General features: G+C 35.4%; 1 protein-coding gene across 4 annotated transcripts in view; it reads right to left on the minus strand.

The window, feature by feature from the left end:
- Positions 1 to 15,380, minus strand: part of LOC106080111 (carbonic anhydrase-related protein 10-like) — a 92,769-nt gene that overhangs the window by 16,418 nt on the left and 60,971 nt on the right. For all 4 annotated transcript variants that reach the window (XM_056026895.1, XM_056026894.1, XM_056026893.1 and 1 more), the window contains 2 exons: positions 8,806 to 8,901; positions 379 to 454 (listed from right to left, as the gene is read on the minus strand). In XM_056026895.1, coding sequence (XP_055882870.1) covers positions 379 to 454; positions 8,806 to 8,901 — 172 coding nt within the window. The remainder of the gene's footprint in view (positions 1 to 378; positions 455 to 8,805; positions 8,902 to 15,380) is intronic.

The raw sequence follows: 15,380 nt of genomic DNA on the forward strand, positions 1-15,380 counted from the left end.
ACAGTATCATACAGTGAAGTGGACTAGCCCACTCTTTGCTATACTCTTTTAAACAGTATCATACAGTGAAGTGGACTAGCCCACTCTTTGCTATACTCTTTTAAACAGTATCATACAGTGAAATGGACTAGCCCACTCTTTGCTATACTCTTTTAAACAGTATCATACAGTGAAATGGACTAGCCCACTCTTTGCTATACTCTTTTAAACAGTATCATACAGTGAAGTGGACTAGCCCACTCTTTGCTATACTCTTTTAAACAGTATCATACAGTGAAATGGACTAGCCCACTCTGCTATCCAGACATTAGATCTTCAGTATTATGAATTATATGCTAGAATCCAGCTAGTTAAAATAATAAAAGCTCTATGTCTTACTTTGCTGGGGTATACTAGAAGCCTTATCAAATAAAATACTTAAAGCTTGATTGTTGTTCTCAGAACTTTGAGTAATCTGAAAAACAAGATTAAGAGTTTGTATAAAACCAATTGGGAGTTGTTTTACAAATGAAATTTCGTTTTAAATTACAATATAAAAAATACTTACATTTGACATTTACTTATAGCCTAGGACTTTTTTTCTTTATGTTGTGCAATTAGAAAAGCTAGCCAGCCAATGCTAACAAATAATTGAATTCTATTTTACCAACTTCAAGGGAGAAGTTCTCCTCTTTGTCTTCTTTAGATAATCTAGGCTAGTGTGCTGATTGCTCATTAAGTCTCACATATGCCACTCCCTTTGGTCATGTTCATGGTCATGTTCATGGTAATGTTCATGGTCATGTTCATGGTCATGTTCATGGTCATGTTCATGGTCATGTTCATGGTAATGTTCATGGTACTGTTCATGGTACTGTTCATGTTCATGTTCATGGTAATGTTCATGGTAATGTTCATGGTCATGTTCATGTTAATGTTCATGTTCATGTTAATGTTCATGTTAATGTTCATGTTCATGTTCATGGTAATGTTCATGTTCATGTTAATTTTCGTGTTAATGTTCATGTTAATGTTCATGGTAATGTTCATGTTAATGTTCATGTTAATGTTCATGGTAATGTTCATGGTCATGTTAATTTTCATGTTAATGTTCATGTTAATGTTCATGTTAATGTTCATGTTAATGTTCATGTTAATGTTCATGTTAATGTTCATGTTCATGGTAATGTTCATGGTCATGGTAATGTTCATGTTCATGTTAATTTTCGTGTTAATGTTCATGTTAATTTTCATGTTCATGTTCATGTTAATGTTCATGTTAATGTTCATGGTAATGTTCATGTTCATGGTCATGTTCATGGTCATGTTCATGGTAATGCCTATCTTGTCTTTATTCTAGACTATACATCATTGTTACTTATATTGACTGTTCTGATCTGTTGTTATGATGATGTTATGATGATGATGCTTATATATACTCTAGTAGACCTATATAGTCTAATTTTTAAGCAGATATCATAGTGTGAACAAAATCAGTTGAATATATAATAATAATATACGCAACTTATGGATATTTCAACCCATTGGTTTATCATGTCGCACCACACTCTAAACTCAAATCATTTGTAAATATAAAATGAGAGAGGGTGGTACCGGGGGGAGGGGCGATAAATGCAATCGCCATTCCCCCCGCCCCCCCCCCCACCGGACAGATTAAAACTTTATTTTCTATTTTAGTGACGAATTTTTTTTTTTACAAAACAATCTGTCACTAATATAAGTTATATATGCTATAAATTCTTGTATTCTGTCGCGCCACGCCCTTTCTTTAATGCCAAATGCAATCATTAGCAATAATAACAAAAGGAGAAAGGGCTCTTACATGATTAATCGTTACACTCTACTGCCCCTCCCCTTTTCTGACGAAAACATGACGTTTTAAAACAGAATAGTCAAATAAGACGAGAGACAATGTAATAGCGCATGAATTTGTCATAATTATGTAAAGAAAGACATTGTTTTGAAAAATTTAGAATTCATAAGAATTTTGTTAAAAGTATAAGAATAACAATTACGATGAGTTCTGAACCCAAACATTTTTGTCCAAGTCGTTTTTCCCAACCTTTACTCAATCTGAGTAGAAATAATTTCTGGATCCGCTAGTGCACGCAACATTGTGTTAAGAATTGTTTGGTTTTTTTATTCACAATGATCATCACCTATAACAAAATCTTTGATGGTATTTTTTTCATTTTGTGACAGGTAAGTACTTAGGAAAATTGTAATTAATTTACAATTAAGCAGTATAGTTTTTTTTCTACAAATCAGAAAATCTCAGGGTTGCTTAAAAGTAAGTTTACAGTTATTAAAGTACCTTTTTATATGGTTGGGACAGCATCGAATGGCCAACCCGTTCACCTGACCTTGACACTTATGATTTTTTTGTTGTTGTTGTTAAGACCAAGGTTTATGAGTAGAAACCCAAAACAAGAAAATGATTTCAAAGATTACATTCAGCTCACAGTCACAGAAGTGAATGATGATCAGAACGCGTGTCAGAGTGTCCTGGAGACATTGTTGCAATGATGAAGGAGGATATGGTGAGTATCTGAGAGATTCAATTGTTGATGTTTATGTTCACAGGTATAAAGAATTTATTCTAGTCAATGTTCAAATCAATAGTCTACGTGATAACTGTAAACTTACTTTTGGGCCACCATGTATATTTTGGTTTCGTCTGTTTTTTTAGGTATAGTGCTGCAATCAATAAACTTTTATGCTGACAATTAGAATATTTTGTTAACAGCTTGGAATTATTTGATTTCTTTGATAAAGTTTAGAAATATTGGTTGTTTTGTGCAGTGGCGTCACTAGGAGGGTGTGGGGGATGCAGTCCGCACCGGGTGACACCCATAAGGGGGTGAACCCCGAATGAAAAAAAAAAAAAAAAGAATATTTGCATAAACTAGAAAATAAAAAAGCGAATGGAAAAACTGAATATCGCTAAAAACTAGAAATTAAAAAAATATTAACTCTCTAGATATATACCTAAATATGCCTAGGCATATCTACTGTACTAATCTAAATCAATATATTTTATTTTAGACCTTTTGCAATATTTTATTTTCTTTGGTACCAATGTCCAAAACGTTACGTGATAACAAGAGAGATTCAAAGGCAGTCTTTTTTTAAGAACAAAAATTGGTTGCATTTGCCTTGTTATTCTTTATTTTAGTATTAATTATGCGAAAACGACTTTATTACCGAATTTTAAGAAAAATTAAGTTATTAATTATTTGACGTCGTTTTATCGTCCAAGTAGAAGTTTTCTACGTCAGCAGCAAGATCGATTCAAAAGGTTCTTTTAAAGAAAACATTTTAATGCCTCTTTAACATGATTCTAGAGTCTAACCTGTTTTTACGGCAGTACGAACCAATTTTTCCCAAACAACATACCATCCTACTATTGACGTTTATTGCGTGAACAGAACAGACGCCCTCTACAGATGAGTATGACTTTAGGACAGGGGTTCTCAACCTGTGCGTCGCGACCCTCTTGGGGGTCGAATGACCATTTGCCAGGGGTCGCTTAAGACCATCGAAAATATGGATTGTTATTGTCTACTCTTCTTTTGCTGTATGTGTGTGTCGGGGGGTGGGTCGCGGCAGAGTGGGGGATTGTAAAAAGGGGTCGCCGAGCTTAAAAGGTTGAGAACCGCTGCTTTAGGACAACAAGCCCTTTAGAAATTCACATAAACTACTGCAGCTTTCCTCAAGCTGTGGTGGGAGGGGCACCCCATGGGGGGGCAGGAGGCGACGTTCTTTCATGAGGGAGCGACGTCCTAACCAATGGGAAGGGGGTGAATCAATTCAAATTATTTTACACGGGTAAAATTAAAACGTCTGTTCATTGTAGTTATCAATCATATTTGGAATGTTCACCAGTGAAAAGGCATTATCAATGTTTAAAAAGTTAAAATATTGTACGCTAAAGGCTTCGCATCATCTACTAATAAGGATATTTTTAAATGTATACCGTTTTTGTGTGAGGCGTCTGCAAAAAAATATCGATTAAAAACTTTTTGATGAAGACGTTTCAAAACGTCTCTGCTGACGTGATTCTTACTGTCTGATCCAAATTGAACATCTTCTTACTGAACACGAAGACGATCTTCAGAACTACGTGCGCTCTATGTTGCTCGAACATTCCTCGTCTAGTATTGGACAAGGCTGCTTCCTTCTTTAGTACACTTAGCTTGAGCATCTTCTTTATCTAGTACTAGAATCAAAACATAGATCTAGAATAGTTGCGGCAAACGTTTTATTTTTTTGTTTTTGTTTGTTTTTACTAAAAGCAGATAAAATGCATTGTATTTTGACCATAAAAAATACCCAGTTGGTAGTCAAGTAATTCAAATAATTTATTAAAGAATGACTCCAATAGTAGTTATTTATTTAGATCTGTATTATATGATTTATAGGCCTACTAATTTTATATCAATTGTCCAAGAAAATCTAGCTCTAGATCTATTTGAGTTTAGATTAGGCTATAGTTGTGGTTTTTTTTTGTCATTTAATTTAATGATATATAATACCGAGATGAACTTTTTCTTTGTTTCTCACAAGACGTGTACAGTCGTTTCGATAATACTAATAATAAACGAGTAGAAATGCGTAGCTTGGAGTGTCATAGCCGTATTAGGCCTCCTATTATTTTTTTATTTCTTTTGTTTATTTTGTATATCGTAACAAATACGTATTTAGCAGAACGTTAGACAGGTCTTCATCCAGATTTAGTGTAAATAATCCAAACACAAAAACACTGAAAGATTCTATTTTTGGAATTCAAATTCTATTTTTTGGAAAAAAAAAGTGGCATTTTATAGGGTGATCGAAAAAAAACACTTTTGTGACGATCTTTTATTCAGCAAAAATTTATTTATTATATCTGATAGTCAGAAAATAATGAAGTTTTTATATATCTAATCAAATAGAGCGTACGAAAGTTTTGCACTCAATGCAGGTCGATCCAAGTGACTGACGGTGTAAATTTCCTCTTTGGCATCATCATGGATTTCTCCACATTGCATCATGCGCGAAAAAAGATGCGCGACGGCACTTCGACTCTCTTTGACTTTGTAAAAATCTCGAAGCTGATGTTCCATTAGTATAGTTCCATGATTAGACTACTAAATATTTATTCCTTAACTATCACATATTATTTTAGTGTAGTGTAGGTTATAAAAGTAAATTGGTCAAAAGGAAGTAAAAATGGACCTCTCGGAGGTTCGCCTTAAAAATAAAAAAAAATAAAAAAAAAACAGTTTGACCTTTCCCTTTAGGTGGGTGGGATAAACCGACAGACGAGGCATACACACTAAAAAATAAATAAATATACTTAAGAACAGTGTACAATGAGGGAGACATAATTAGCACACAAGACTAAAATACTTTCGGAATCCTGACATGCAACGCACGATACAAATAAAAAAAAATTAAATTCACACACACAACATACAACAAACACAACACACACACAACAGACACAAAACAACACACAAACACCACAACACAACCCACAATACAACAAAAACACACACACACAACACAACAACACACACAACACAAACACAAAATACAACACACACCAAAAAATCAGCACACACACACAACACACCTAACAAACACAACACACAAAACATACACACACAACACACACATTCACAACACGCACATCCAACAAACACACATACACAACACAACACACACAACACAGCACACAAAACATACACACACAACACACATTACGCACACAACAGAACACACAACACATCACAACACACAACACAACAACACACACAACACAACAAAACACACAACAATACACACAACAACGCACAACACACACAACAACACAGACAACAAAACAACACACACATACAGACACACATACTACTTTCTGCTTTATAGTATAGATAGACTTTATAATATTCTAATAATGATAGGCCTTATAGATCTTTCTGCTTTATAGTATAGAGCAGGGGTCGGCAACATTTTGTATCGAGGGCCGCATTAATAAAAAATTTTGAAATGGCGGGCCGCATATATATATATCTTAGAAAGATAAGCTTGCTGTGTAGAATGTCTTTTAATTCATATATACAGTGTATTACAATTTTTTAAATTACTGTTGTCTTATAATATCACAATATCCCCACAAATATACAGTTGCAATTTTTTACTTCTTACAGTCGTGCATAATGTTCCGGAACTGTGAAACAATCTTACTAGTTGTTACCCATGTGTGTGACTGCTGTCAAATTACAGTCAGTCAACATTGACCAGTGATTATACTTGTTCAGTTTCCACAAAAGACGATTGCTCACCGAATGACACAATATATGTTCCGGAAGTTAAATGTCGGGACGATCGAGGCCTTCCTTGTGGAGCATCACCAGAGAATGCTGACCATGTCCTTCAATGGTGCATACTAAATCAAGGGACCCGAACAAGACTCTCCAAAGACTATTCGGAGAACTGTCTGATCTGGAAACCACTACGCGGTTCATCTCAGATATAGGATTACTGATCTGAACCCTTCAACATGTAAAATGAGAACGAAGAAGAAGTACTTATGTATGTGTACCCAAATAGTTTGAACAGCAGCAAGGTTTTTTAAAGTGTGGAAATGCAGCTTCTGGCACCCATAATACTCCCGTGGTAGTGCTGACTGGAACTTCTCTTTGCTCTGGAGCTGAATGAGCTTCTCTCAATAAGTGTTGTACTTTTAATCATTTCACTAAAGATAGTTTCACCTTTCAGCAAAAGAAAATGACAAAACTATTTTTGTTCGCTTGCCTGTAGAAATGGGAAAGCCTTGTTTGAAAAGATTTAACATGCATTTACATTTCATATGTAAACAATCAATTGAAATACTAATGATAAAAAACATGAAATTTAGTCTTCCACTCTTCATTAGAAATATTGGTAACAAGGTCACAGTCAATGTCCTTCAAGTAACATAACAATTTTATCCTTGCGATTTTATATTCTTCTCCTCTGCCTTGCTCATGTTAAGCTAGCGGAAACATTGGATTATTTATCAGAACTACCCTTGGTTAGCTTCCCTAGCTTTACTTAGCTCTGTTACTTCTTACGAGTAATAACTAAAAGTGTACATTATATGCAGCTTTGTACAAACTTTCCTGTTTGAAGTTTATGGTTCTCAGTCAAAGATCGAGCACCACCAGTTGTCACACTTACCATCTTGTTCCAAGCCTACCCAACACTCAGACATTGTATCTTGAATTGAGTGTATTGATGTATAGCCAATAAGCAAAATCTTCGTTTACTGAAAACTTTTATAATGAGACAGTTTCAATAATTTATATAGATATATATTTTTTAATATTTGCATTTTTATATCTATATACTGTGGGCACACCTGATTACTGTAGGTGTCGGCGGGCCGCAAAAAACACCTCGGCGGGCCGCATGTGGCCCGCGGGTCGTAATTTGCCCACCCCTGGTATAGAGTATAGATAAATATTGCTCTCATTATCGGAACGTCCCACCCCGTTATATTTTAACACTGTCATGGGCTCTTGTTACTACGGGAAGAAAAATTCGTTGGAGGCGACACAAGCTGAGAATGAAGGAAACTGCTTGGAGGAGCTCTACAACAGATCACATTGCTGGATGGACAAGGAACCTGACAGTCCTATTGGTTCTACAAAACAGTTTAAAATTAGTCTCTATACTAAGAAGACTAAACTTTTAGCGGGCGGGGCGCCAACGGTAAACGTTTGAAAAACACTGCTCATTTGCCTCGAATCTCGCTTCGGATATGGCCCACATCTTCTTCATTTCATTTTTTTTTACCTTCAATATTCGTACCACTAGAACTTGTACAAGCTAGACTTATGGAGAATGAGTTTCTGAAGCTCAGAAATGCTGAAAAAAATGCGTGGCGCTAGGAGCTTCGCCCCGGACATCGCTGGAGGATCTTTAAGCGCTCCCAAGAGACAAATAGATGGCTAAGGTAGCGGTAACGTATATTTTTTGCTTTAGGTGGTAGTCAAAGTTTGAATAAGACAGAGTAATGTTATACCGCTTCCGTCTATAAGTCTAAAGTCTAACAAAAAAAACATATTTAGTTAATAAATCTACATTGTAAAATATGCAAAACTATTTTTAAAATGTTATAAACAATGGGATTTAAAAATAGAATTGCCACTCATTTTACAGTTGTGCAAAAAAATATAAATAAATAGGTTATCAGTTCACTGTATTGGTTCAATAAAATAATTAATGATAGTTTCAATTGGAAAAAGTTTGGATAATGCTGATAACGGGGGGGGGGGGGTTGACACCCTGAGCTAACCGCACCAGGTGACACCGACCCTAGTGACGCCACTGGTTTTTTTTAAATATTTATTTTTAATGTTTAGTCTGTTAGGTTTGCAGTGTAAGGCAGAAATTGGAATAAACAACAGGTTTGTCAGAAACTAAGAAATACATAAATGAAAGACAGACAGATAGATAGATAGATAGATAGATAGATAGATAGATAGATAGATAGATAGATAGATAGATAGATAGATAGATAGAGGTAGATAGATAGAGGTAGATAGATAGATAGATAGATAGATAGATAGATAGATAGATAGATAGATAGATAGATAGATAGATAGATAGATAGATAGATAGATAGATCGATAGATAGATAGATAGATAGATAGATAGATAGATAGATAGATAGATAGATAGATAGATAGATAGATAGATAGATCGATAGATAGATAGATAGATAGATAGATAGATAGATTAGATAGATAGATAGCACGAACAGACCAAAAACATTACCTCGACAAAAACAGCCAGTATTGCAACACCATAGGGCATAGCTCTAGCTTCTGGTAAAGATTTAAACAGGTTGACATTGTAGCAGACAAAGTGAATCTGATGAGAAAGATTTTTGAAAAAACATAATTTTTAATGATTTTGGAACTACATGTAGCCTATTAACCTTAGAACGAGTCACCTCATCTAGATACTACTCAAACTATGCATGTTCTAATGTCTTTGTTGGTTTTTAATGTAAAACAAAAACGTCATCATGTTGATGACTTGTAACTTATAAATTTAGTATATTATATGAATCTGTTGATGGTAATTATGGTCTCTTATTTATATTCTTCACTTATTTCTACGGTTTGGTTATTTATCTGAATTTCTGCAAGATGGCCGCCTTTATGTTTCCTGAAATCTATTATCATTTCTTTCGTTTTCTGAACATTTAAAATGAGAAAGTTATCTATATACCATTGTGTAAAAAGTGTTAATTGTTGAATGGTACAGATTTTCGTCACCTGCAATAAGGCCAATGATAGCTGTTTTGTCAGCAAATTTTATTATGGGAGTGTCAGCTGATAGGCTCTTAATGTCATTGGTGTATATGGTCATGGGCGTAGCCAGGATTTTTTTTCGAGGGGGGGGGTTGGGGGGGGGATTTTTTCTCCCCCACCCCGCGCTATATATATATATATATGTGTGTGTGTGTGTGTGTGCGTGTATAATTAATCTTTATTACATTCTGACTCTTCATTGTTTCGGAAGACGTTTATTATACCCTGGAATAGGTTCTTCCTGGAGTTAGTGGAAAATTTATAGACTCCCCGCCATTACCAGCTATGGGGTCTGGGGAAGCGCTCTGAGCTCCCCCAGCGCGGGGCATAGCCCCGCCGCCAAGCACTATTTTCGATATTGAAAGCCTAAAAAATGCATATTCTGAGGTATCTACAGTGCATTATTCTGCTATTAAAAGTTTAATTTCAAAACCTGTGCTATTCTTATCTTATCTTATATAATACAGAGGTTACTTCAAAAAATGAAGATGATTACGTCCTACGCGTCATGCCTTCAGTCATGCATATTAACCAATGACTTAAATTCTGCCAAGTCACTGGTTTTCCTGGCTAGCTCAGGCAACCCAACTCTAATAGCACTAGGGAAGAAGGAGCATTTGTACACATTTGTCCTAGCATATGGGATGAGAAATATGCCTCTATGTTTTTGTCTTTCTGAGTATTTTATTACATTTTGTATTTGTATTTGAAGATTATGTTTCAATGTTTTATGTATAATTTCCACTTTACTTTTGAGACTTCTTTCCTGAAGGCTTTCTAAATTTAGTGATTTTACTAAAAGTGTTACTCTAGTCAAATGTGAATATTCGTTTGTTATGAATCTCACTGCTCTATTTTGTGTCTGTTCCAGTTTCTTAATGTTTTCTTGAGTTGAGGGTCTTACTGACTTAGATCCTCCCGGGCCGTTCGGTTCATTGGGCGGAAAGCTGTTTCCACAAAAATCTGTCACTGGTAATGTCTGAAGTCTCTTCCCACCTGCTCTGAGGATCTCAATGAAAGTGTGACGTGAAGTTGTACTAGGATGTTCCTGTTTGCGATTTCCTCGTTATGGCCTCTATGTCATTGCAACTCTTATTATGCGTAATTCTTTTTGTCGGAATACATGTCCCGCAAACCTCATGTGACTCTCTGTCACAACCTTACCAAGGGGTCGATTCCCAGTCACTGGCGGATCCAGGGGGGGGGGGGGGGCGGTAGGGGCGATCGCCCCCCCCCCACTCGGGGGCGGACGAACTTTAGTATAGGATTCACACAACATATATACGAATTTATTACTTATGTTAAAAATATATACTAATTTTTTATATTTCAACCTATTTTTAGATTATTTCGCCCCTCCCCCTCTAGTATGTTGGCCGATTTGGTGGGGTCGGGAGGGGGCGATGGTATCAATCCCGCAACCCCCTACACTTTCGAGTGGGGGGGGGCGGTCTAATTTGTTTGTAGAAATCACAGCTTGCTAATAGAATCAATTAAATATCTATATTTTTAATACTTGTTATTGATATTTTAACCGATCTTTATATTATGTCGTTCCCTGTTGGCCGATTGGTGGGGGGGGGGGCGAATACCTCTACCTCCTTTCCCACCTAAACCCTTTGAGTGGGGGGGGGCGGTCCGTTTTTATGGAGAAATCATAGTTTGTGAACAAAATTAGTTGAATTAATATATATATTGTATATTATGTCGCTCCCTTTCTGGTATCTTGACCGATTCGGTGGGGTGAAGGGGGGGGGCGATTGCATGTACTGCCCTCACCACTCTAGCCTTCTGAGTGCTGGGGTTGGGGGGCGGTCCTATTTTTGTGGAGAATCATAGTTTGTGAACAAAATTAGTTGAATATCTATATAATATAAACTACGTATTGATATGTGACCCATTGTATATTATGTCGTACCATACTCTATCTCAAATTGTATCATTAGTAAATGAAAAAGGGTTGTACCAGGTGGGAGGGCGATACATGCAATCGCATTGCCCCCATCGGACAAATCAATACATTTTAGCGGCCCCCGTAAAAAAAGGTTTGTGCAAAATGTCCGTCTGTCTGTCTGTCCGTCTGTGACACTCAGATCTCGAAAACTAGAAAAGATATGAAAAATATTATTTCATCATTAAATGCGGCTTGAAAAGTTTAGGTGCAACGGCTACTTTTCTAAAAGCAAACCGTTTAATTTATAAAATTAATTATGCAAGCGATTTTTTCATAAAAATACACCAATTCTAAAACAATTACGTAAATGTAAGGGAGGCAATGTTACATTATGCTAACAAAGATGGACGATTTTTGTGTTTTTTCAGTATCACTAAGTCAAATATATTTATAAAATGTACAGGAAATGTTTACAACAAATATAAATAATAGTTAAAGATGTTTTTTCTGGTCAACTAGCTGCGAAAATTAAAAGAAAACATTTCTGTTTGTTTATAAAGGCTAATAATGCACTTTGTATGTAAATATCACGCACATTTTTTTAAATGGACTTTTTATGCAGCGATTTTCGTGCAGTAGCGTAACGTCGCAACATGATTAAGTGCTAAACTAATTCCTTAAACTTTTTTAAAAAATCAGATTTTATTTATTTTTTGTTTAGTGCCCCCATCTGAATAAAAGAAGATTATTTTTGTGCGTTTTGTCTGTTGGTCGGTCTGTCCGTCACGATTAGATTAACAAATGAAACTAGAGGCTATTGAAAATCTGATTTAACCTTTACTTTTTAATTCAGAAATATTGCAATAGTTTTAAGTATCTATAATAGATTGTTCCGGATGTTTTGTGAAAAACAAATCAAAGCCAATGAATATTTGTTTGCTCTTCTAACTTATATTAGATTTTATTTCCATGCTTAAACGTTGCAAGAAACACATTATCTTTAATATATCGTTCCGGTTTTTTAATGTAAATAGCATATAAATGCTAAATAAAATAATCTATACTGATTTATATTGCATTAACTATAAAGTTGTTCCAGATCTTGTTTTATAAAAAATAAATTATGTCAAATGATTGTTTGAAATCGCATAATTGACTAATATTACACATATTCTTTGACACTACGTCACTATAGTTTATTTATCAATATCAATTGTTCCGAATTTTTAACTTAAAACAAATGTAGGGGAAAGGGAGGTAAAACGTACCACTGTTTAATTCGTACCACCGAAAATTTTCATATTTAGAAATGGTCTTTAAAAATAAAAAACCGGCATATTGACCTACAACTATAGCGTCATCATTCATGTTAATTTTATGGAGCTTAATCAAAAGACACCAAAACGGTAAGGTTTTATTCATTTTTACCTTTTTTGATGTAATTTTTGCACATGTTAGAAATCGTATAATTATCTAATGAGGCAACCTATCATGTTCCAAAAGCTATTGCATTGTTAACCAACCTTTCCTCTTGAAAATAATGCCTCAGTACATCAGTTATTTTTAGACATGTTAATATGATAAACCGTTATGTGAGCTGACCCCTTGAGGTAAATCGTACCGGCGCCAGGAGGGTAAAAAGTACCAGAAGTACTAATTATCCGACATTCGGTACTATTTAGCCCCACAGTTGATCTCGACATACTATCTAGATGTAGATCGAATAACTTTCTTATTTTATGTTTTAAAGCTAGAATCTAGATCTAGTAATTGCTAAAGATCTTTCTACTATCTAGATCTAGATTTATAATATAATTCTAGAATCATATTCTATCATCCTCTATACTCTACTCTATGTCTATGTAACAATAACTTTCTTTATAACTATAGACTATAGAGTCTAGAGTAAAAAAGATAATTTAGGTACTAAATCTAGTAGATTTAGATTTAATAAAATTAAGGCTATATCTAAATTTTAGACTAAACATAATCTAGCCCTTAACTATAAGTAGATCTACATTTTAAAAAAATAAATAAAATACCATATAGAGTATAGCAATCTATTTAATAATCATTTACATTCATTATTTTTTTTACCCAGGGGCAGAGCTTCAACCTGGTCCCCGGAGGATCTTCAGAAAGCCTTAGAGGCATTGAGGAATAAATATGGTCTCAATGAAGTGTCTAGACTTTACGGTATACCTAAACCAACTCTAAAAAGACACCTAGATGGAAAAAACAAGTTTGCGAATGGGAATGTAGTACAAAGAGGTAGAATGACAGTTCTCCCAGCAGAGCTTGAGAATGAACTTGTCAGTCACATCAATCAACTGGAAGGAATGCTGTTCGGCCTGACCAGAAACGATATAAGATGTCTTGCATACCAAATAGCAGAAAAAAATGGCTTGTCTCACAGATTTAATAAAACAGAAGGAATGGCAGGAAAAGACTGGTTTAGAGATTTTAAGAAACGTCACAATCTGAGCTTGCGACAACCTGAAGCAACATCTCTTGCGCGTAGTACCGGTTTTAACAAGATAGCAGTTAACAGATTTTTTGACAAACTTGAAAGCATCATTACAGAAAATAAATTAGATGCTCTTAGGATCTTCAATAGCGATGAAACAGAGCTCTCAACTGTCCAGAAAAAACAGCAAAAAGTGGTGAGCTTGACAGGAAGGCATCATGTGGGGAAGTTGAACAGTGCAGAAAGAGGTCTTACCACCACAGCAATATTTTGCGCTAATGCAGCAGGAAATGCTATTCCACCTATGCTTGTCTACAAGCGAAAACGGATGAAGGGCGAACTTTTAGATGGTGCTCCTCCAGGAACAATCGCTGTATGCAATGAAAGTGGCTGGATGACTGCAGATAGCTTTTCAGAATGGATGGATTATTTTATAAACAGTGTAAAACCATCAAAAGAAAAGCCTGTTCTTCTTATCTTGGATGGACATACCTCTCACAGCAAAAATTTGCAAGCCATCACTGCTGCAAGTAACTCTTGTGTTATTATGCTCAGCTTGCCCCCTCATACTACACATAAGCTTCAACCTTTGGATGTCTCGTTTTTTAAGCCCCTGCAAAGCTGTTATGTACAAGAGTCAGATAAGTGGCTTTTTAATCATCCAGGTAGAGGAATTACTGTATTTCAGGTGGCTACCATCTTAGGTAGAGCATACCCAAGAGCAGCTTCGGTCGCAAATTTTGCTAATGGTTTTTTGAAATGTGGCATATGGCCTTGCAATCGACATATATTCACTGAAAGTGATTTTGAAACCTCCATTTGCTCAGTTATAAATATTGCTGTAGAACCCATCCCTTCAACCTCAAATTCCCAACATGATCAGTTGTTAGTGCAGTCATCATCAGACTCCTCAACAATAGTTGCAACATCCCCACTCACTTCATCAAATGAACCACGATTTGGTGCAACTGCTCAAAGCTCCATAAATTCAAATTATTCTCACCTAGAACTTTCTATATCTGCGTACAATGCAATTCCAACAGAGCCTGACGGCAGATGCTTTTTTAGAAGCATTTGCATTTCATTACATGAACATCTCCAGCTAACTGACAGAGATTCAAGTGGAGTTGTATGTAGCCTGCAAGTTAAAATACAAGAAAAGGCATTGGCAGACTCTCTTAGAGCACAAGTTGTTGACTATATTTGTAAAAACATTGAGCATTATACTGACCTTGATGCAGCAACATTGTGTGCTGACATGCCACATGCAAAATTTGACAATATTTTTGAAAGGCTAGATAGTATTTCTAGACCAAATACTATGGTTGGCGAGCTAGAGATAATAGCAACTACGAAGCTGCTCAGAAAGCCAATTGTCATTATGAATGCAACTAGTAATGTTGTTTTAAAATATGGCATGAATAATTTTCCTTCCTCCCCTGCAGTAGTTATTCGATTTACAAATATTGGAGATGATGTAGGCCATTATGATTGCTTAATTCCTTCTCGGCAATCAAAGTTTAAATACATCCCTGTAACTGCAATCTCTCCTATCCCAGTAAAAGAAAATCCCCATGTTAAACAGAAAAAAAAAATCTTTTCAATCTGAAATTTTAACTTCCAGTCCCTATAAAAAAATTCTTGTGGATGCTGCAATTGCAAAAAAAAAGTA

This window comes from Biomphalaria glabrata, chromosome 4 (assembly GCF_947242115.1).
Source record: "Biomphalaria glabrata chromosome 4, xgBioGlab47.1, whole genome shotgun sequence".
Lineage (NCBI taxonomy): Eukaryota > Metazoa > Mollusca > Gastropoda > Planorbidae > Biomphalaria > Biomphalaria glabrata.